This window comes from Callorhinus ursinus, unplaced genomic scaffold (genome assembly GCF_003265705.2).
Source record: "Callorhinus ursinus isolate GAN/ISIS: 27379988/994484 unplaced genomic scaffold, GSC_fseal_2.0 scaffold34, whole genome shotgun sequence".
Lineage (NCBI taxonomy): Eukaryota > Metazoa > Chordata > Mammalia > Carnivora > Otariidae > Callorhinus > Callorhinus ursinus.
Window position 1 is genome coordinate 3,024,598 of NW_027397096.1, and position 22,608 is coordinate 3,047,205.

Sequence of the window (22,608 nt, forward strand, 5' to 3'; positions counted from 1 at the left end):
GTTTTTATAGATTCTACATATAAGTAAAATCATGTGGTATCTGTCTTTCTCTGACTTATCTCATTTAGCATACCCTCTGGGTCCACCCATGTTGTCACAAATGACAAGATCTCATTCTTTTTTTATGGCTGAGTAATATTCCTGTGTGTGTGTGTGTGTGTGTGTGAGAGAGAGAGAGAGAGAGAGCAAAAGAGAGAGAGTGACATCTTTATCCATTCATCTATTGATGGACACTGGGTTGTTTTCACATCTTGGTAATTGTAGATAATGCTGCAATAAACATGGGAGTGCATATATCTTTTCAAATTAGTGTTTTCATTTTTTGGGGGGGTAAATACTAAGTAGGAACACAGATCATTTGAAATGATCCAGTCAGAGAAAAGCAAAGGGAAAAAAATGAAGGTAAATGAAGAAAACCTATGGGATTGATGGGACACCATTAAGAGAAACTATGTATTATGAGAGTCTAAGGAGAGAGAGAAAGGGGCAGAGAGTTTATTTTAAAAAATATATCTGAGAACTTCCCAAATCTGGGGAGATATTTGCACATCTAAGTTCATGAAGTTCATAGGTCTGCAAACAAATTCAACCAAAAGACATCTTCCCCTGGACACATTGTAAAAACACTGTCAAAACCCAAAGACAATGATAAATCTTGAAAGCAGCAATAGAAAAGAAGTATGTCACTTACAAGGGAATCCCATAAGACTATCAGTGAATTTCTTATCAGAAACCTCACAGGCCAGGAGAAAGTGGGGTGATATATTTAAAGTAATCAATACCCTGCCTGGCAAAATTCTCCTCAGAAATGAAAGAGAGACAGTCTTTCCCAGACAAACAAAAGCTGCCTTACAAGAAATGTGAAAGGAGTTCTTCAAGCTGGCACAAAGGGACACCAATTAGTAACACAAAAACATACGAAAATATAAAACATACTGATAAATATAACTATATAGTCGAATTCAGAACACTTCAACACTGTAATATGGTAGTGGGTATTAATCAGTTAATTCTAGCATAAAGGTCAAAGGACATAAGTATTAAAAATAACTATAGCTACAAAATTTGCTAATGGATATACAATATAAAAAGATGTAAATTGTGGCATCAAAAACAAAATGGGAGGGTAAAAAGGTAGAGTTTTTGTATGTAGTTGAAATTAAATTGTTATCAACTTAAAATAATTATTATAATCAATGTTTCATGGTAACCACAAAGCAAAAACCTACAGTAGATGCACAAAAGATAAAAAGAATGGCATCAAAGCATACCACTATGAAAAATCATCAATTCACAAAGGAAGGCAGTAAGAGAGGAAGAAAGCACAAAGGAATTATGAAACAGCCAGAAAACCATTAACAAGATGATATTATGAAGTTCTTCCCTATTGATAATTACTCCAAATGTATATGGATTAAATTCTCTGTCAAAATGCATACAGTGACTGGATGGGTGAAAAAACAAGACACAACTATATGCTGCCTAAACAAGAGACTCACATCAGCTTTAAGGACACACATAGGCTCAAAGTGAAGGGATAGAAAAAGAGAGTACATGCAAGTGAAACCAAATTAGAGCAGAGGTAGCTATACTTACATCAGACTTTGAAATAGACTTTAAACCAAAAGCTGCAACAAGAGACAAAGAAAGTCATTATACAATGATAAAGGGGTCAATTTATCAAGAATTATGGGGTTGCAGAATTATAGGATTAATTGAATTCACTTCCCAGCTAAATTACTCTTGTGAAAATTGGGGCATTGATTGGGAAGAAGGACCTCATTCCAAATTTCCAACATTTAGTGGGACTAGGAGACTAATAATCTCAAACTTCTGAGTCACCTGGAGTCTCTCTTGCCAATGGAGGCGATTTGTCTTCCTGTATTTGTGGAGACTAGCCTTCACTAAATTGAAAACCTTGCAATAATCTCATCTGGGGGAATTGCCTTACTAGGAGATGCCCATTTTCCTCAAGACTCATCACAACCACCTCTTACTTCTAGGAGACTCATAACTAAAATCAGATGTTAAAATGCTCCAGCAGGGCAAATACGAAGTCTGACCAGGAAGAAATAGTTTTTACAGCAAAGGATTTTCACGATTTGCATATATAGTGGCATAAACCCAGGGAATGTGTGAGAGTATATTATTAAGGGAGTTAAAGAAAGGAACACAGAATATAATGCTGAGTTGTTAGAATTTGTTAATATGGGTACACTTAACAGAAATTAAGGACTTAAGGTTATAGCATCTACAGCTGGAAGTGATGCCAATCCTCTGAAAGGATTCTGGGGAGATCCCTTTACTAAAGCATTGAAAAGTATATTAGTGATGGGAATACTTACATCCTTGAAAAGCTCTATAGTGGCTTTCTTCTGTAGGTTAAGCAGGTGCGATGACCCATTTCAGAGTAGCAGAGTCCAAATATTAGTGTTTAACCACCAAAGACAAAGTAGGCACATTTACCATAAAGGAGAAGTAGAAATATAGTGGTAATCACATGTTTTTTTGACTCTCAGCAATCTTTGCGGCTAAGTGATTATGGTGGTCCTAGGAATAAAATAGATGGCCAGCCTACTAAAATGGTTATCTATACATAATATAAAAAATCCACACATGGTGGCCAAAAATATGACTCTAGTTACCATGGTGGAGAGTTCTGACCTCTCACCAGTTTCTAGGCCTAAGCCCCATAAATGAAAGCAAGGTTGGATCTCCTTAAAGGAGGATACTGCAGCACTACCATAAGTATATACTGAAAATCTTCTTCCGAGTCTTCGCAACACGACCTGTGGCCATCTCCTAAAATGACTATGTGCCAGGGAAAAAGAAATATTCAGGTTTTTCAGGGATTTCTAAACACTGGCACTACATCGATGTTAATTCCTAGGAACAAGTGCCACTTCAGTCCACCTATTTAAGTGTCGGCTTGTGGTAGACAGGTGAGAAATTGAGTCTTTTTTTTTTTTTTTTTAATGGAACAGCTTGCGATCCTTTGTTTACAGTTCTCAGAAGACATGCTTAGGGGCTTATGAGTGTAGAGGTTGCTGCTAGGCTCCAGGTTTAGGGCTAGAAATCTCCAGTCTTCCATAGTCAAGGGGACCTGTTCAAGTGGAGGTTAGTGCCTTACACTCCATAGCCACTGTTGTAGCTGACTTTAGGCTGGTGGGGGCTGGGGAATCATGAATGGGTGGGGAGGAATGCGTGGAGGTATAAGAATCTGGCTGTGGTATTCCTACAGTTGGTACATAAACAACTGGAATTGTCTGTATCTTACGAAGGCACTGTATGCTAGAAAAACAAAGCTGTTGACAACGGCACCACAAAGAGGGTAAGGAGGATGGTCTGGTGAGAACCCAGGAACTTTTGGAGGACATGTGAATCTTCACACTGATCTTTCCCCATGCTGACACCTGCAAGGACATGGAAGACTTTGCTTGCTGGGATGTCTAGCAAAGTATTACTGAACTGCACATGGCACAAAATGAGGGTCTCATGAAGAAGTATTGTTGTAATGGCCAAGGCCTGACTTGGGGTACAGGATCCTTTAAGATTAGCACCATTTCTGCCGGTGGTGATGAAAAGCCTGAACACAGCTGAACTGGGATATTGGTGAGGTAGGTCTTGAGGTCATAACTGAGCGTTAATCTTGATGATGCCTTGACCACCATCTGGTTTCCCTCAGGGAAAGAAATCTGAAGAGGATTTTTGCTTTTACAAAGAAAGGCAAAAAAGTAAAAATAGCATTCAGCATTTGTTTCACAGCAAGCCATTGTAGAGACAGCATACACCCTGAGCTCCTTCCCCAGGAACCACACTCAGTAGCTCAGCATTCAGCAACTGTAGCTTTGAACTGTGTCTGTTCAGATAAAGCACAGATAAAGCATCTGTGCTTTATCTCGATGTATTTTGTGCATCCATTAGCAAGATGTGTCCTAAGAAATCAGAAAAGCCTAAGAGATTTGATTTTTTGGGTCTAGGAATACTCAAAAGAATTTTCCATATAAATTAATGATAATTGCTTCTTTGCTTTATGTCAGTCTGGCTTATAGACAGTCTCACAAGAACGTTGTACTTTCAGATAGTGGGGGAAAGTGGGGGAAACCTGTACTTTCTTCACTTGACTTCCAGGATAACAATATCTGAGTTTTTCTCCCACTTCCCTAGTGGTTTTTTAATGTTTCTCTTGTTGGTTATTCTTCTTTTCTCAGAGTTCTTAATATTGGAGTGCTCCCAGAGCTTAGTCCTTGCACCTTCCCTTTATTTTTTTAAAGTTTTTAATTCCAGTTAGCATTCAGTGTGATATTGGTTTCCAGTGTACAATATAGTGATTCAACAATTCCATACATCACCCTGTGCATCACAAGTGCACTCTTTAATCCCCATCACCTATTTAACTCATTCCCCACTCTCCCACCCCCTAAGAAACTGAGTCTTAAGTTTGAATCACAGTAGATTAAGTAAATCTATAGAACCACTCTATAGTGATTTGGTCAGTTCCTGGATGTATAATTGGAATAGATACATGGTAACTGGCAGAATTTCCATATTGGCTCTCTGATCCTGAAATAAGGGGCCTTATAGTATGAAAGTCCAAGTTGTAGCCCTTGGGAACTCCCCCTCCCCTGCATACATATATACCAGGAGAGTAAACAAAAATTATTGCCTTTGTGGGATGGCAGAATGGGCAATTACAGAGATTAGTAACACCAATAAAGATTTGAAAGAAGCAGGGAGTGATGAAACCTATCTCATGCCAATTTAATTCGCCTGTTTGGATGGATTTTGGAGAATGATTGTAGAGAATTATAAATTTAATCAGGTGATGTCTCCAGCTGCCTTCCATATGTAATATCTTCACTGGAGCAAATCAACACAATCTCTGCCACCTGGTATGCAGCTATTGACCCAACAAATGCTTATTTCTCCATACAAATTGGGAGAGAACACCAGCAGCTATTGGTTTTTACTTGGCAGGCCAACAATATAACTTCACTGTCTTGCCCCAGGGCTATGTCAGTTCTCCTGCTCTCTACCATAATGTAGTCCACAGAGATATTGAGCATCCTGACCTTCCAATCAGCACTGAGTTGGTCCAGCACACTGATGACATTACAGTCATTGGATGTGGGGTGCAGGAAGTAGCAAGGTCTTTAACCGTCTTCATAAAATATATGCAAACTAGAGGATGAAAGATAACCTCCATTTCTGGTATCAATTTCCATATCAGTCAAGTGCTAATTACTACATTATTATCTCAGCTCTAAACTCACCCTTTTGTATTCTTCTTTGATGCTGAAGTTGGGACTCTGAAAACCACATTTCTTTGCTTGCCAGCTGGTTCTGTTAAGCTCTTCTAACTGGTGGTACCAGAGGGAGACCCCAAGACTGGAGAAGGACAATAGAATTGTTCCTTCCTGTCTACCTCAAGACTGCTTCCTGTGAACTTTTGGTTCCTGTATGCTTTACCTCTGCAATGCTTCTTTATCCTGGTAGCAGCAGGTCCTTTCTATAGCAACAACTGGATCCAGTTTGTAGTTTTTCTACAGTTCTACACATGTCATTGACTCAAAGACACCAACACCAGCCAGTCAGTGTTCCTGCCTTAGAGTTCTGGGTCCTGTGGAGTCCCTCCTCTAAGTTCAGAGACGCCAACACCACCTGAGCAGCATCTTCTCAGAGATCTGAGTTTCAGCTCTGTGGGGGTCACTCCTCTAAGTTTGTACATTTTTCCTTTGCTTCTTTTTTTTAAATTTTATTATGCTATGTTAATCACCATACATTACATCATTAGTTCTTGATGTAGTGTTCCATGATTCATTGCTTGTGCATAACACCCAGTGCTCCACGCAGAATGTGCCCTCTTTAATACCCATCACCAGGCTGACCCATCTCCCCACCCCCCTCCCCTCTAGAACCCTCAGTTTGTTTCTCAGAGTCCATAGTCTCTCATGGTTCGTCTCCCCCTCCGATTTTCCCCCTTCATTTTTCCCTTCCTACTATCTTCTCTCTCTCTCTCTCTTTTTTTTAACATATAATGTATTATTTGTTTCAGAGGTACAGATCTGTGAGTCAACAGTCTTACACAATTCACAGCGCTCACCATGGCACATACCCTCCCCAATGTCTATCACCCAGCCACCCCATCCCTCCCACCCCCCACCACTCCAGCAACCCTCAGTTTGTTTCCTGAGATTAAGAATTCCTCATATCAGTGAGATCATATGATACATATCTTTCTCTGATTGACTTACTTCGTTTAGCATAATACCCTCTAGTTCCATCCACATCATTGCAAATGGCAAGATTTCCTGGTTTTTTGGGTTTTTTTTGATGGCTTCCTTTGCTTCTTTTTTCCCCCCAGCTCTAGAGGCAGTAACAGTTGCTTTCTCTATCATACTTTAGATGTCTCTTTTCAGCTTTGCAATCATCTACTTAATTTTATATCTAATCAACAGTGCTTGTTATTCAAATAACTGGTGTGATTTCTATTTCCTATCTGGACACTGACTATTAAAGTTAGTAAAAGAAGTAAAAGTAAATTTTATTAAAAATTACACCCAGGTGAAGGTAATATATGATTCAATCATACTCCAGCTGTTATATATTCCATCTGTACTAATTAATTTATAGCTATATCACTTTGTAATTAGTCATTTCAAATGGATTTGGATTATTAAAAACAGAAACTATGATTTCTTCCCCCCCATTTTAACAAGTTTAGCTATATAAACCATAGTCTTCTAAGTGATACACTTCACTTAGTGTATAATAAATGAGTTACAGATGTACTGCAAGATAGTTATCTATTCAGCTCTAAGTGGCCTGAAATGACTGGAGGGGTTGGTGCCTATACATAATTCACCCCTGGCCAGAAGCAATTTGTTCTAAGGACTCTCGGAGAGTAGCCCAAAGTAGTCAGAGCCTGATGATCCATCCTAGTGTCCCCATGGTCCCCAAGGAGGCAAGCACAATGAAGAACTTGCTTTATTAAAGCAACTATTCTTTAATAAAGAAGCAAAGCCAAGGAGTATTCTACTACCAGGGCATCACTTTCCAAAGCCAGTTGCAGTGAGTATTGCTGCTTGTCATAAACATTGAGCCTTAGAGCTACCTGCATGTTCCAGGTAACCAAGGGGCAGGACTCACAGCCCAAGGTATGGCCAGGAAAGGCAGGGAGACCTGCCAGATACTCCTTATGGACTCAGCTCCCAATCTCTCTCTTCATATATATTGAATTATTCCCTTTGTTTATGGCTGATGTGTCCTTTTAGTTACATCCAAGTTAGCTGCAGAATTTTCATTGTAATAACATAGTCATACTCAGCAAATTAGAGCTTCATCATTATTTTGTAATATATACTTGATATGAAAATATATTTGGATATTCTAAATCCAGTCATGTAATCATAAGATATTGCCACATTACATTTGCCAGTGGGAAAGAGTAAGAGCTGTTAGAGTCAAATATAATTTATACTTGTAAGTTTTTAATTGTTGTGAAAATTGTTTTAAATTTATCACCTAGTTGCATGAATTATATTCTCATCAAAAATTACTACCAAGTGATCATTGTTAAATTGTCTTGTTCAGGAATTATATGCAGTCATTTCAATCACAAAACTCTACATTTCTTATAAGACTGGTTTAGTGGTGATGAACTCCTTTAACTTTTGTTTATCTGGGAAGCTCTTGACCTCTTCTTAAATTCTGAATGATGACCTGAACTATTAATGGGAATTCCTTTTTTTGTTTCTTCTGTTCTTTGTTTAAAGGGAATTATTTTTTTTTAAGAGAGCGAGAGTGTGTGAGGGGGGCTCAGGAAGGGCAGAGAGAGAGGAAGAGAGAGAATCCCAACCAGGCTCCATACCTAGCGAGGAGCCCAACATGGGGTTTGGTCTCATAACCTGGAGACCATGACCTGAGTTAAAACCATGAGTCGGACACTTAACCAACTGAGCCACCCAGGAGCCCCTAAAGGGACTTCTTTAAATGGAAAGAAAAGAACATAACTAGAAGAAAACTATGAAAAAATTTCACTGGTAAAAGCAAACATACAGTAAAGTAGTAGATTAATCATTTACAAAGCCAATAAGGAGGTTAAAACACAAAAACAGTAAAATCAATTATATCTATAAAAATTAGTCAAGGGATACACAAAATAAAAATGTAAAATATAATATCACATACATAAAACATGGAGGGGGAGTAAAATTTAGTGCCTTTAGAACGTGTTCTTCAGCACATATGTTAACTTAAGTGATCATCAACTTAATACAGACTGCCTCTACACATATGTTATATATGAACCTCATAGTAACCACAAATAAAAAACTTAAAACAGATATACAAAAAAGAAAAAGAAAAAATCTGAGAAAGCCATCAAGCCAGAAGGGAAGAGAGCAAGAGAAAAAGAAAGGAACAAAGAAGAACTACAAAAACAACCACAAAACAACAAACTGCAATAAGCACATACCTATCAATAATTACTTTAAATGTAAATGCTCCAATCAAAAGACATCAGGTGACTTAATGAACAAAAAAACAAAATGCATCCATATGCTGTCTATGAGACTCAATTCAGACTTAAAGACACATACAGACCGAAAGTGAAGGGATAAGGATAATTGATGTTCCATGCAAATAGAAGTGAAAAAAAAAAAAAAAAGCCAGGGTAGCAATATTTGTATCAGACAAAATAGACTTTAAAACAAAGACTGTAACCAGAGAAAAAGAGGGCATTACATAATGATAAGGGAGTCAATCCAGCAAGATCAACATTGTAAATATCTATGCACCCAACATAGGAGCACCTAAATACATAAAGAAAAATATTAATAGATATAAAGGGAGAAGTTGACAGTAATACAATAATAGTAGGGGACTTAAATATGCCACGTACATCAATGAATACATCATCCAGACAGAAAATCAATAAGGAAGGAGTGGCTTTGAATAACCCATTAGACCAGATGGATAAACAGATATATATATATATATATATGTATATATATATATATATAGAACATTCTATCCCCTAATAGCAGAATAGACATTCTTTTCAAGTGCACATGGAATATTCTCCAGGATAGATCACATGTTAGTCCACAAAACACGTCTCAATAAATTTAAGCAGACTGAAATCATATCAAGCATCTTTTCTGACCACAACAGTATGAAACTAGAAAAAATTATAAGGAAAAAAATGGAAAAAACACAAACACATTAAGGCTAAACAACATGCTACTAAACAACCAATAGTCAACAAAGATATCAAAGAGGAAATCAAAAAGTACATGGACACAGCCTTGCATATGCCACCACCCCAGAGCTGCCCACGCCGCCAGTCATGGTCAACCCCACCATGTTCTTCAACATTGCCATGAATGGCAAGCCCTTGGGCCACACCTCCTTTGAGCTGTTTGCAGACAAAGTTCCAAAAACAGCAAAGAACCTTCCTGCTCTGATCACTGGGGAGAAAGGATTTGATAATAAGGTTTCCAGTTTTCACAGGATTATTCTGGGATATATGTGCCAGGGTGGTGACTTCACAGGCCATAATGGCACTGGTGGCGAGTCCATCTATGGGGAGAAATTCGATGATGAGAATTTCATCCTGAAGCACACAGGTCCTGGCATCTTGTCCATGGCAAATGCTGGGCCCAATACAAATGGTGTCCAGTTTTTCATCCGCACAGCTAAGATTGAGAGATTGGATGGCAAGCATGTGGTCTTTGGCAAGGTGAAAGAGGGCATGAATATCATGGAAGCAATGGAGCACTTTGGGTCCAGGAATGGCAAGACCAGCAAGAAGATCACCATTGCTGACTGTGGACAAATCTAATAAATTTGACTTGTGTTTTATCTTAACTACCAAACCATTCCTTCTGTAGCTCAGAAAAGTACACCTTCACCCCCATCTGCTTCAAATACCCTATAATCTTTGCGCTCTCACTGCAGTTCTATGGGTTCCATATTTTCCTTACTCCCCTCAAAGTCTAGCTGGATTGCAGAGTTAAGTTTATGATTATGAAATAAAAACTAAACAACAACAATAACAACAAAAACATGGAAACAAATGAAAACGGAAGCAAAATGGTCCAAAATCTTTGGGATGCAGCAGAAGCAGTTCTAAGAGGGTAGTTTACAGTGATACTGATCCACCTCAAGACACAAGAAAAATCTCAAAACAACGATGTAAACTTACACCTAAAGGAACTAGAAAAAGAAGGACAAACAAAGCCCAAAGTTAGTAGAAGAAAGGAAATTATAAAGACTAGAGTGGAAATAAATGAAATAGAAACTTAAAAAATCAATAGAAAGATCAATGAAACCAATGACTGGTTCTTTGAAGAGATAAACAGAATTGATAAACTTATCCAGACTCATCAAGAAAAAAAGAGAGGACTCAAATAAATAAGATCAGAAATGAAAGAGGAGAAAGAAGAACTGACACCACAGAAATACAAAGGATTATAAAAGAAAACTATGAAAAATTATATGTCAACAAATTGGACAACATAGAAGAAATGGATAAATTCCTCAAGACATACAATCTTCCAAATGGAATCAGGAAGAAATAGAAAATTTGAAGACTGATTACTAGTAATGAAATTGAGTAGGTCCTCAAAAAACTCCCAACAAGTGCAGGACTGGATAGCTTCACTAATAAATTCTACCAAACATTTAAAGAAGAGTTAATACCTATTCTACTCAAACTATTCCAAAAATAGAAGAGGAAGGAAAACTTCCAAATTCATTCTATGAGGCCAGAATTACCCTGATACCAAAACCATATAAAGACACTACAAAAAAAGAAAACTATGTAGGCCAACATCCCCAATGAACATAGATGCAAAAATCCTCAACAAAATTAACAAACCAAATTCAACAGTACATTGAAAGGATCATTCACCACAGTCAAGTGGGATTTACCCCAGGATGGCTCAATATTCACAAACCAATCAATGTGATTTATCACATTAACAAGAGGAAGGATAAAAACCTTATGATCATCTCAACAGATGCAGAAAAGCATTTGATAAAATGCAAAAATCTATTCATGATAAAAACTCTCAACAAAGTAGGTTTAGAGGAAACATACCTCACTATCATAAAGGCCATAAATAAAAAACCCACAGCTAATATCAGACTTAATGGTGAAAACAGAAAGCTTTTCATTTAAGATCAGGAACAAGATAAGGATGTCCACTCTCACTATTTTTATTCAACATAGTACTGGAATTCCTAGCCACAGCCATCAGACAAGAAAAAGAAATAAAAGGCATCCAAATTGGTAAGGAAGAAGTAAAACTATCCCTATTTGCAGATGACATGATACTTTATATAAAAAACCCTAAAGACTCCACCATTTATTAGAAGTAATAAATTATTTCAGTAATATATACAGGGTATAAACTTAATATACAGAAACCTGTTGCATTTCCATAGACTAATAACAAAGTAGCAGAAAGAGAAATTTAAAATACACTCCCATTGCACCAAAAAGAATAAAATACTAGGAATAAATTTAACCAAGAAGGTGAAAGACCTAAAATATGGATAATATAAGACACTAGTGAAAGAAATTAAAGATAACACAAACAAATGGAAAGATATACCATATTCATGGATAGGAAGAGTATTGTTAAAATATCCCTACTATCCAAAGCAATCTACAGATTCGACATAATCCCTATCAAAATACCAATAGCATTTTTCACAGAACTTGAACAAATAATCCTACAATTTTGTATGGAACCACAAAAGACCCTGAATAGCCAAAGCAATCCTGAGAAAGAAGAGCAACACTGGAGGTATCACAATCTCAGATTCCAGAATATGCTATAAAGCTATAATAATCAAAACAGGATAATACTGGCACAAAAACAGACACATAGAACAATAGAACAAAATAGAGAGCCCAGAAATAGACCCATACTTATATGGTCAATTAATCTTTGACAAAGGAAGCAAGAACATACAATGAAGATAGTCTTTTCAATAAATAGTGCTGGGAAAACTGGACAGCTACATGCAAAAGAATGAAACTGGACCACTTTCTTATACCACACACAAAAATAAACTCAACATGGATCAAAGACCAAAATGTGAGACCTGACACTATAAAATTCCTAAAAGAAAACATAAGTATGGACTTTGGCCTTAGCAACATATTTATGGATACGCCTCATCAAACAAGGGAAACAAAATAAAAAATAAACTATTGGGACTACACCAAAATAAAAAGCTTTTGCACAGCAAAGGAAACAATCAACAAACCAGAAATGCAGCCTACTGAATGGGAGAAGATATTTGCAAATGATATGACCAAAAAGAGGTTAATATCTAAATTATACAAAGAACTTATACAACTCAACACTAAAAAAAAATAATAATCTGATTAAAAATAGGCAGAGGACCTGACTAGACATTTTTCCAAAGACATACAGATGGCTAACAGAATCATGAAAAGATGCTCAACATCAATAGTCATCAGGGAAAGACAAATCAAAACTACAATGAAATATTGTCTCACACCAGTCTTAATGGTTAGTATCAAGATAAGAAATAACAAGTGTTGGCAAGGATGTGGAGAAAAGGGAACCCTTGTGCACTGTTGGTGGGAATGTAAATTGGTGCAGCCAATGTGGAAAATAGCATAGAGATCACTCAAAAAATTAAAAATAGAACTACAATATGATCCAGTAATCCTACTAGTGGGTATTTACCTAAAAAAAAAAAAAGAAAGAAAACACCAATTTGGAAAGATATATGCACCCCTATGTTTATTGCAGCATTTATAATAACCAAGATATGTTAGCAACCCAAGTATCCATTGATAGACGGGTGAATAAAGAAGATGTGGTAGATAGATACATAGATAGATATGAATATATATATATGTGAATATTAGTCATAAAAAAGAATGAAATCTTGCCACTTGCAACAACATGGATGTACGTGAAGAGTATTATGTTACGTGAAATAAGTCAGACAAAGACATATGATTTCACTTACATGTGGAATCCAAAAAACAAAACAAACCAAAAAAAGCAGAAATACACTCATAAATACAGAGAACGAACTGGTGGTTGCCAGAGGGGAGGGATGTGGGGGTTGAGGTAAAATAGGTGAAGGGGATTAAGTGGTAGAAATTCACAGTAATAAAATAAATAAGTCATGGAGGTGAAAGGTACAACAAAGAGAGTAGTCAATAATATTGTAATAATGCTTTTAAAAACCTACATAGAAAATATTATGTTTATAGAAGCAATCTCAGGTTTTTCATTTAATTTTTGAGAAGACTATTCAGAAGCTCATACAAATTCAATATTTAATATCATCCTTTTTTTTAAAAAAAGGTTTTATTTATTTATTTGACAGAGAGAGACACAGCGAGAGCAGGAACACAAGCAGGGGGAGTGGGAGAGGGAGAAGCAGGCCTCCCGCTGAGCAGGGAGCCCGATGTGGGACTCGATCCCAGGACCCTGGGATCATGACCTGAGCTGAAGGCAGACGCTTAACAACTGAGCCACCCAGGCGCCCTAATATCATCCTTAATGCTTAATTTTTTCCCATTATATTATATAAAAAGTTTTTTTCAACAAGCCCCATATAGTTGCCTCCAAATCCCCTTTAGTTTATCCAAATCCCTTTTAGTTTATCCCAGTGATAAATGATACAAATATCATTTCTATGGATGTCATGATATGAAAAAGAGTTGAAAAGCCCCAGATCAGGATTCTTTTTTTTTTGATATTTTATTATTTTTAAACATTTAAAAAATTTAAATTCAATTAAATAACATATAATGTATTACTGGTTTCAGAGGTACAGGTCTGTGATTCATCACTCTTATTTAATACCCAGTGCTCATTACATCACATGCCTGCCTTAAAGTCCATCACCTAGTCACCCCATTCCTCCACCCCTCTCCCCTTCAGCAACCTTTAGTTTGTTTCCTATGATTAAAAGTATCTTATGGTTTGGATCCCTCTCTGGTTTCGTCTTGTTTTATTTTTTCCTTTCTTCCCCTATGATTATCTGTTTTGTTTCTCAAATTCCACATATCAGTGAGATCATATGATAATTGTCTTTCTCCAGTAGACTTATTTCGCTTAGCATAATACCCTCTAATTCCATCCATGTCGTTGCAAACCAGATCAGGATTCTTAACCTGAGGCCTCTCAATGGATTTCAGTGAGTGTATGAAATGTGCAAGTATATCTTTCTGGAGAGTTAAGAGTTTTCATCAAGTTCTCAAAGCTTAAGAACCAACGGATCTCAAGAATTTCAAAAGTTCTGGGGCACCTGGGTGGCTCAGTCGTTAAGCGCCTGCCTCCGGCTCGCGTCATGATCCCAGGGTCCTGGGATGGAGCCCTACATCGGGCTTCCTACTCAGCAGGAAGCCTGCTTCTCCCTCTCCCACTCCCACTGCTTGTGTTCCCTCTCTCACTGTGTCTCGCTCTGTCAAATAAATAAAGTCTTTAAAAAAAAAAAAAGAATTTCAAAAGTTCTCTTATGATTTCACCCCTGAAGAAATGATGATACAAGTTAAGGGTTAGAATTCCAATGGCACACTACGGTGAGCGCTGTGAATTGTGCAAGACTGTTGAATCACAGATCTGTACTTCTGAAACAAATAACGCAACATATTTTAAGAAAAAAGAAAAAGAAGAAGATAACAGGAGAGGAAGAAAAGGGGAGTATGTCAGAGGGGGAGACGAACCATGAGAGATGATGGACTCTGAAAAACAAACTGAGGGTTCTAGAGGGTAGGGGGGTGGGGGGATGGGTTAGCCTGGTGATGGGTATTGAGGAGGGCACGTTTTGCATGGTGCACTGGGTGTTATGAACAAACAATGAAATCATGGAACACTGCATCAAAAACTAATGATGTAATATATGGTGATTAACATAACAATAAAAAATTAAAAAAAAAATAAAAAAAAAAAGAATTCCAATGGCACAAGTAGGCCTCCATTATCACAGGTGGGAAGAATAAAGGTGTTAGAAGTAGGAGGACTTCTGTCCCCGGCTGCCTCTTTTGGGAATCCTGCTCTTAGTCTCTCTCTTCTCAAATTCAACTAACATACTAAGAGGATCTAGGGTATTTTCTCTATTAAAAGTAGATACTTCCTCCCTCAGATCACCAGAAGACCAAGTAGGAACCAGGGTGGAGCCTAGGGAAGAACAGGTATAAATGGGGCAGAGAGCATAGATTTCGAATGCTCACATGTGATCTAGCTCTGCAACCAAAGCCTGAAAGCCAGTATCATAAACTGTGCATTTTCCCAGACCTCTTCCTCTGAGTTTCTAAAGCACTTTGTACATATCTAGGCTTCTCCTGTATATGTATCCCCCTTGGGGGCCTAGCAAAGGTGACTGAAACTGCAGTGCCACTAAGCCATTATGTCATTATTTGGTGTGTTTTTCCCTGCTAATAGGCTTTGAGCCCCTGAAAGATAGACTTTTATTTTGTTCTCAAAACAGTGTGTAGCATATAATACATACTCAATATTTTCTCAATTAATGGTGATTAATGAACATGCACCAGTAATTTCCAAACCTTAGTTTCCTTAAAAGGTTATATACCAGGAAGAGCTATTTCCTCTGTAAATTAATAAATTAACTTCCTGATACAAATAAACTTAATGTGAATCTGGGTACTTTGTAATTCCAATTTTTAAAAAAGATTTTATTTATTTAGAGAGAGAGAGTGAGTGAGAGAGAGCACATGAGCAGGGGTAGGGGGAAAAGCAGACTCCCCTGCTGAGCAGGGAGCCCAACATGGGGCTCGATTCCAGGAACCTGGGATCATGACCTGAGCCGAAGGCAGTCGCTTAACCAACTGAGCCACTCAGGTGTCCCTAATTTCAATTTTTTTTATAATCCTAATTTTGACCAGGATTTTATCACCCCAGTTATGTTTAACAAAGATCTTCTATATCTGCCTGCAAATGAGACATATCTTCACCACTAATCTACTTCTCTTACTATTAAGAAAAGGCATGAATCATGTCTTTTTAAGTCCTTTTTATTCCCTTTTTGCTTGATGCTATTTTCTACACATAGGGTACACTCAAAAAAAGCTGACTGAACTTGGAACAAACTTTAGAGAATAATAAAGTTATCTTAACTACATACAGGGCTTTATAGTTTATACTGTACTTTACCATGCATTATCTCATTTGATCACAGGAAAATTCTGTGAGTTAGCGATCCATTGTAGAAACTAATGCTCAAAAAGTTTAAGCCGTTTGCCTAAGACTTCACAGAGGTGGAGCTAGGAGCCAGGTCTCCTGACTCCTATGGTAGTGATCTTTCCCAAGGTAAGATTAATGGAATTAAGTCATCTGCCAAAAGAATTTCTTAATATTATGTTGCTACACAAAACTAGATAATCAGTGTTGCTATCCCTGAGTCACTAAGAAAAATAACATACAAGTACATTACTAAGACCTATTGATTTGAATAATACTTTTTCTGGAATGATGCTTTGATTTCTAAACCACATGTTTCATTTATCTGAGTTCATTCAGCTTTCAGCTATGTATGTTTCTTAGCTATGCATATAACTTCCTGTTTGGTCTTCTAAGCATTGGTTCAAAGTTCTTATTTCTGAACTTTGTCTTTTCTTTTCCTGTTTACTACGTACGCAGCTCTGGGAAAAAAACAGATTGTTAATCGGTGAACCATACATCTTTGTTTAATTTTGTCTCGCAGGCACTCTTGACCACCACCAGGGGGCAAAAGCCTACCAGCTGGCTTCTCTGCAATTCATTCTACACAGGACTATACAGTACAGGGACCCTCAGTGTCTGATTCTTGATGGAACCTCCCTGCTAATTATTTCAACCGCAGGGCCCCAGGGAGAGAACAAAGGCTCAGCACAGAGGGCTCTAGTAGCACTTAACCATACAGCAGCCAGAAGGAGCTCATGACAGCCCTGTCAGTTTAAAGAAAGCAATGAGATCCAAAGAGTTTGAGTGACAACAGGAGCAGGAGGCTTTAATAACTGCAAACTCCTTAACGTGTGTGTTTTCTATAGCTTTGATATGTATGGCGGTATATTCCAGAGCATGCACTCAAGTTGAGAAATAGCTTTGTCAACTCTTTCTCTGTGTAAATAATCAATGGTATTTGCATAGTGAGATTTCCCCCCTCTTTTAATCTTGATTTTTCATTACTTCCGTCGGTTGACGGTTTATCTTTTAGAAAAGTATTCCGTTAAAATATTTAATAATCTACATTTCACGTAGGTCTATGCAATCATGAAATCTAGAGCCGAAGGAGTAAAAAATCTCAAGGAGCAAATCCTATTTAAGAGAATTTCTTCCAGCAGGAAGCAAGTGGGAGGTAAACAGCAGGTTGGACCCTTATAATTCCGCGAGCCCAGCCTTCTCGGCCTCCCGGGCTCATGCAGCCTCTCTCCACCTTAGGAATAATGAACGAGTCCTTAGACAGGGGCCAGGGTAATAAAGGAAGCGTGAGGGGTACCCTGAAGCTTGCCAGGGTATAAAATTAAAAACCCTTCTTTCTTTCATAAAGTCTCATCATAAAACATGGGCTCTGAGACAGAAGGTGGTAAAGCTCAGAAAAAGCCCCCAAGAGCCGGGTCAAAAGGGGATAAACTCGTCTTTGGTCGCGCCAAGAGGGTCTCCAGTCCAGTCTCACTCCCATCTAGAGAAAGCCTTTGAAACCCGACGGAGCCCTTTCCCACCAGACGTCTTTCCCTCAGGATTTTCACCTCAGTTTCCTTTCCCTAAAATCGCTTAAGCTGTGCGCCCCCACCTCATAAAATGGTCGTCTCTCAGGGCTGGGGATTCCAGCGGCCCCCCGCCCCGGGGCCCCTCCCGCATCCCAGCTCACTGCCTCTAGACTCGGGCAAACCGCGCGATTCCAAAGCGAAGGAGGAAACCCGGGACCGGGCGGCGGCCGGAGACGCAAACACCCAGCCGGCTTCCGGCAACTCAAGGGTTACGCCGAGGCGGCGGCGCGCGCCGAGGGGAGAGGCGGTTGCTGACAGGTGGCGCCTGCGCACTGGGAGCGCTCATTGTGCCCCGCTGCTGCCGAACAGCCCGCCCGCCCGCCCGCCGCCCGTTCGGCGCGTCAGTAGGCGAGAGTCCGGTGGTGGGTGCGGAGCCTGTGGCCGTTCCCGCGGCCTCCTCCTCCTCCCCTTACCCCTCACCCCCATCCCATACCCCTTTCCCCATCCCGGCTCCGTCCCCCCCCGCCCCCCCCCCCCACATTCAGGACAAGAATGCCCTGCCCGGAACAACCTAGCAGCGCCTAGATGGCTTTGGTCACGGTCCAGCGGTCGCCTACCCCCAGCACCACCTCCAGCCCCTGCGCCTCGGTGAGTCCCACCCGGCAGCAGCTCCGCTCGCTTCTGTCACTGCGGCTCCGCTTTGCCTCAGCGGGTCCCGCCGAGCGCCACTGCGCACGCGCCGCGCCGCTTCCCAGGCCTTGGCACTCGGCTGCCGCGAAACCCCCCCACACCCCATCTTAAAGACGAGCTACGGGAACTACGGGACGTTGGGGTTTGCCCGCATCACTCTGGGCACCTGGCTCTCACAGTCCTCGCCCTGAAACCCCCCCGCCCTCCGTAGCATGCTTTCCTATGGCTTGAACACTTCCTTTCGGGAATGAGTCATTCTTGCTTTTCACCCTCCCCCTTCCTTGTACCCTCTGTTGCTCTGCTGCAGGGAGAGGACCATGGGACTCCTGCGTTGCCCCTTACACACACCACAGCCCCTTACCCACACCCATTTCTTGGACCCGTTCGGTATTCGCACACTGCAACCCCTTCTTCAGGCTCTCCGGGTTGTGTGCCTTCCCCCTAGTCACTTGCCGTCTTTTTTGTGCTCTGGTACTGTTCGGGCTTCATTGGACTGCTGAGCTGGTACTTACTCCTTGGTTTCTTCCCTCGTTTCCTCCCGCAGAGGGTGGCCGTGGTCTCTGCTTCTTGGACCTCTTACCTTTTCTCTAAGAGGTCCTGAAGCGTCTGGCGGTGCTTGATGACCAGTGCCAATTCATTTACATCTCACAGACATTAATGCCTTAACACTCATTGCTCATGATCGTTCTTGTTCTTGGGTCGTGTTTGTATGGTTCCTTACTTCAGATACCTATGCCAGTGAAGCATGCTTCCAGAAGGAAAATACCCAGTAACCAGCCTTTTCCTGCTGGGCAATTCTTCGACTTCCCTGCTAGCCCCACCCCCACTCCTTTACACCCCATTCTTTTAGGCTTTATTCTTGAAAATATTTATTTAAAAAAATAAAATATTAAAAATAAATACATAAAGTATTGCACCAGTGGGGCGAAGTGGGATCTTTCAAAAACATGCAGATGTTTTAGAAGGGAATAGAATGAAAATATGGGCAATTTGAAAAACCGTCTTGAGCTTCCTACAAAATTGTAATTTTTAAAACTGTGTTGGTGGATTTAGTAGTTTCAAGTTGCCAAAAGGAATTCAGTAAACACTGTACCACCTTCCACTGTAAAATATCAGGTTATTCTTAATATTTGTATGTTTACTGAGGCGTGGGTTTTGATATCTTGAAACTATGGTGGGTTGTGATTTCAACATAGTTTCCTGAATTTCAAAATTTTGTTGTGTATAGTGGTGGTTTCTTCTTTTTTTTTTTTCCCGAGCTTTCTTTTGTATTTTGTGTGACCAAATTGACAATTATGTCCTAATTCTAGAATTGATTATATTTCAGAGGTTAACTTGTATTGTTCCAGAGAGCAGAACTATGATCTTTGGGTAAAAGTTCAGGGAGGCAGATTTCCAATGATTTTAAGGAAGGACTTTGTAACAGTGAAGTGGATTGCCTTGCAAAAATAGTGAGTGTCCATTACTTAAAGTATTCAGAGAAAGTATTCAAAGAAAGGCCTTTTGCTTGGAAGTTAGTATAAATAACTCCTTCAGTGGGGGACTTCTAAGGCTCTTTCAACTCTTAATATTTTGTGATTTGAGAATAGTTGCACTTCAAAGCTGATAAAACGTTTTAGGGTCCTCTGAAGACAAACCATCTTACTTCTCTCTACTAGTAAACCCTTTGAGGATAGTGGTCACCAGGCCTGTTTTTGGCTGAGAAAGCAACTGAAAGTTAGTAGAGTCATGCAGATACACTAGAAACCAGTATTATGGTAACATCATTTTCCCTGGGCATTGTTAAAAATAGCTTATGCTATGGGGCGCCTGGGTGGCTCAGTTGGTTAAGCGACTGCCTTCGGCTCAGGTCATGATCCTGGAGTTCCAGGATCAAGTCCCGCATCAGGCTCCCTGCTGAGCAGGGAGTCGGCTTCTCCCTCTGACCCTCGCCCCTCTCATGTGCTCTCTCTTTCTCATTCTCTCAAATAAATAAATAAAATCTTTAAAAAAAATAGCTTATGCTATGATAATAACATACATATATCAAGTTATACTTAGTCTCTTGAGGCAAATGATTAGTGTACAGTAAGGCCGTATCTACTTGATAAGACTTAATTAGCCAAACCTTAGTTATTAGAATATTGAGGTATGTTAATAGCCACTTTTGAGATAGGTAATTGATCATGTGGTAAGCTCAGTTGTTGAGCTAACTGACTGGTATTTCTACATCTGCTTGCTGTAGTAGCCTGGTTATCTCAGCTGTTTATATGTGGCCCTGGGTGTAAAAGAATCCTGGGACTGGTGTGTGTATGGGTGTGGGTGTGTGTGTTTGTATGACTGATGAGCCAGTTACCTTTCCCCTTAAATTGTCTTCCTATTTCACTTCATCCATAGCTATGTTCAGCTGAGTTGTCCTGTGGTTCTTGTGTTCCAATATTTGGCTGCTGTCTGACCTACATATATTTGCTGTTGTATCTCTTGTTGCATGAATAGTTTAAGTTGTTTTAAAGGTAAAAGAGCAAAAAAAAAAAAAAAGAAAAAAGAAAAAAAGTCTAGAGAATCATGAAAGGAGAGATTTAATTTTCTGAGACTGGAAATTTAGATTTTTTTAATTAATAATTTTAAACATTTTATTTTACTTTTTCACTATAGGTGGTATAGGACATTTTAATACTGTCAGCTCTTCAATATTCATTCACTGGGGATTAAATAAATCTATTGATCATCTACTGGGTATGAGTGATTATTACAGATAGTAAGATGTATAAGACATTGATCCCATGTATCAGTATCATGCAATCTTGGGAGGGGATAGGAAGAAGAACAAATGTGAGATAAGAGGGTAGAAAAAGAGAGTGAGGGAAATGATACTGTATGTACATGAACAGCTAGTTTGTAATGGCCATAAGTATTGTCTGAATTCAGATTAAGATAAATTCACTAATGGCAAGGGTAATAATAACAATAGCTAACATTTTTTGGGTTTTCGTCTATGCCAGGGATCATGCCAAGTGATTTACGTGGATTAACTCATTTACTCCTTACATTATGTCCAAAGGAAATTGCTATTATCCCTGTCTTACAGATGAAGAAACTGAGGCAAAGAGCTATTAAGGAATGTGCCCAGTGTCACTCAGCTGTTAGAGATGTATTTAACTTTAGAATCTTCTATCTTTTCCTTTGTGGTAATCAAAAAGAAGTATATATAGTACGTGGTTTCAAACTCAGCCTTGAAGTATGGGTAAAATATTTATAGGCTGGGGTAGGGCCTGGGAAATAGTATTCCAGGTGGAGAGAAGCTGTATTACCAAAACTTACAGGCAGAAAAGCACAAGGTCTATCTGAAGGACTTAACTAGACCAGTTTGAGGAAGGATTTCTTTGGAAGAGTAGTAAGAAATAAAGGTGAAGAGGAAGCTGGGACTGCACAGGGACTGCTGAGTTTAGGAGTTTGAACTTGATAGGGAAGGTAATGGAGAGTCTAAAGAGGTTTCTGAGCAGATAGGATCACAGTGGTGTTTTAAGAAAATTCATCTGGCAGCTGTTGGCCAGAAGGATTTGAGAGAGGCAGAGGGAGGCCATGAGTGGAGTCAGTTAGAGGTTATTACGGTAGCCCAGGTGTGAGATAATAAAGGCCTAAACTGGGGATGTGAAGTGGTAATGGAAAGAAAGGGACAGATGTGAGGGATTATGGAGAAAACACAAAGGACCTGGGAACTGATTGGATATAGGGGAGGAGGAATCAGAGGTGCCAACTTTGGAATGTATTGTTCTTCTAAGATAATAGATATTTCCTCATTGATAGGCAATTTAAGAATTATCTCTTTCCTTCTTTCTGTTATGAATTTTCTGAATGGATACCTATGTTGATCCATGGTCATATAAACACAGTGAAATACCATAAAAATATTTTACTTTTGTGTAGTGCTTTATACTTTTCAGAGTGTTTTTGTGTTTGTGATCTAATTTAACTCTATGGCAGCCTCCTAAGTTATGCAGGACATGTACCAAGGTTAAAAGACTTGCTGAAGGTTACAAAACTGGTTACTGTCAGAACCTGCACTAGAACTAAGTTCCTTGGCTCCTGGTCCACATCTCTTTCCATGATGTGAAACAGATATGAGTTTCTGATCCTGAGAACTTGACTGCCAGTATAGTAAAGGAACCAAGACTTGAGATACATACAATCAAGAACTCATACTCTTTGCAGTTCATTTATATTGT

General features: G+C 39.2%; 2 protein-coding genes and 1 pseudogene across 6 annotated transcripts in view; 2 read left to right on the forward strand and 1 right to left on the reverse strand.

Moving 5' to 3' along the window:
* EFCAB5 (EF-hand calcium binding domain 5) overlaps positions 1-2,995 on the reverse strand; it is a 162,862-nt gene extending 159,867 nt beyond the window's left edge. For all 4 annotated transcript variants that reach the window (XM_073879335.1, XM_073879334.1, XM_073879336.1 and 1 more), the window contains exons 1-2: positions 2,346-2,995; positions 1,597-1,628 (exon numbers count right to left, since the gene is read on the reverse strand). The gene's annotated coding sequence lies outside the window, so the exon portion shown is untranslated. The remainder of the gene's footprint in view (positions 1-1,596; positions 1,629-2,345) is intronic.
* Positions 2,996-9,349: 6,354 nt separating this feature from the next.
* On the forward strand, positions 9,350-9,903 carry LOC112808325 (peptidyl-prolyl cis-trans isomerase A pseudogene; annotated as a pseudogene).
* An 8,191-nt stretch (positions 9,904-18,094) lies between these two features.
* The window catches only part of SSH2 (slingshot protein phosphatase 2), a 242,734-nt gene continuing 238,220 nt past the window's right edge, over positions 18,095-22,608 (forward strand). Inside the window, exon 1 of one of the 2 annotated variants that reach the window (XM_025851382.2) lies at positions 18,095-18,361. In XM_025851382.2, the coding sequence (XP_025707167.1) occupies positions 18,299-18,361 (63 nt within the window). In that variant the 5' untranslated portion in view covers positions 18,095-18,298. The remainder of the gene's footprint in view (positions 18,362-22,608) is intronic. The other variant, XM_025851385.2, reaches the window with a different exon arrangement.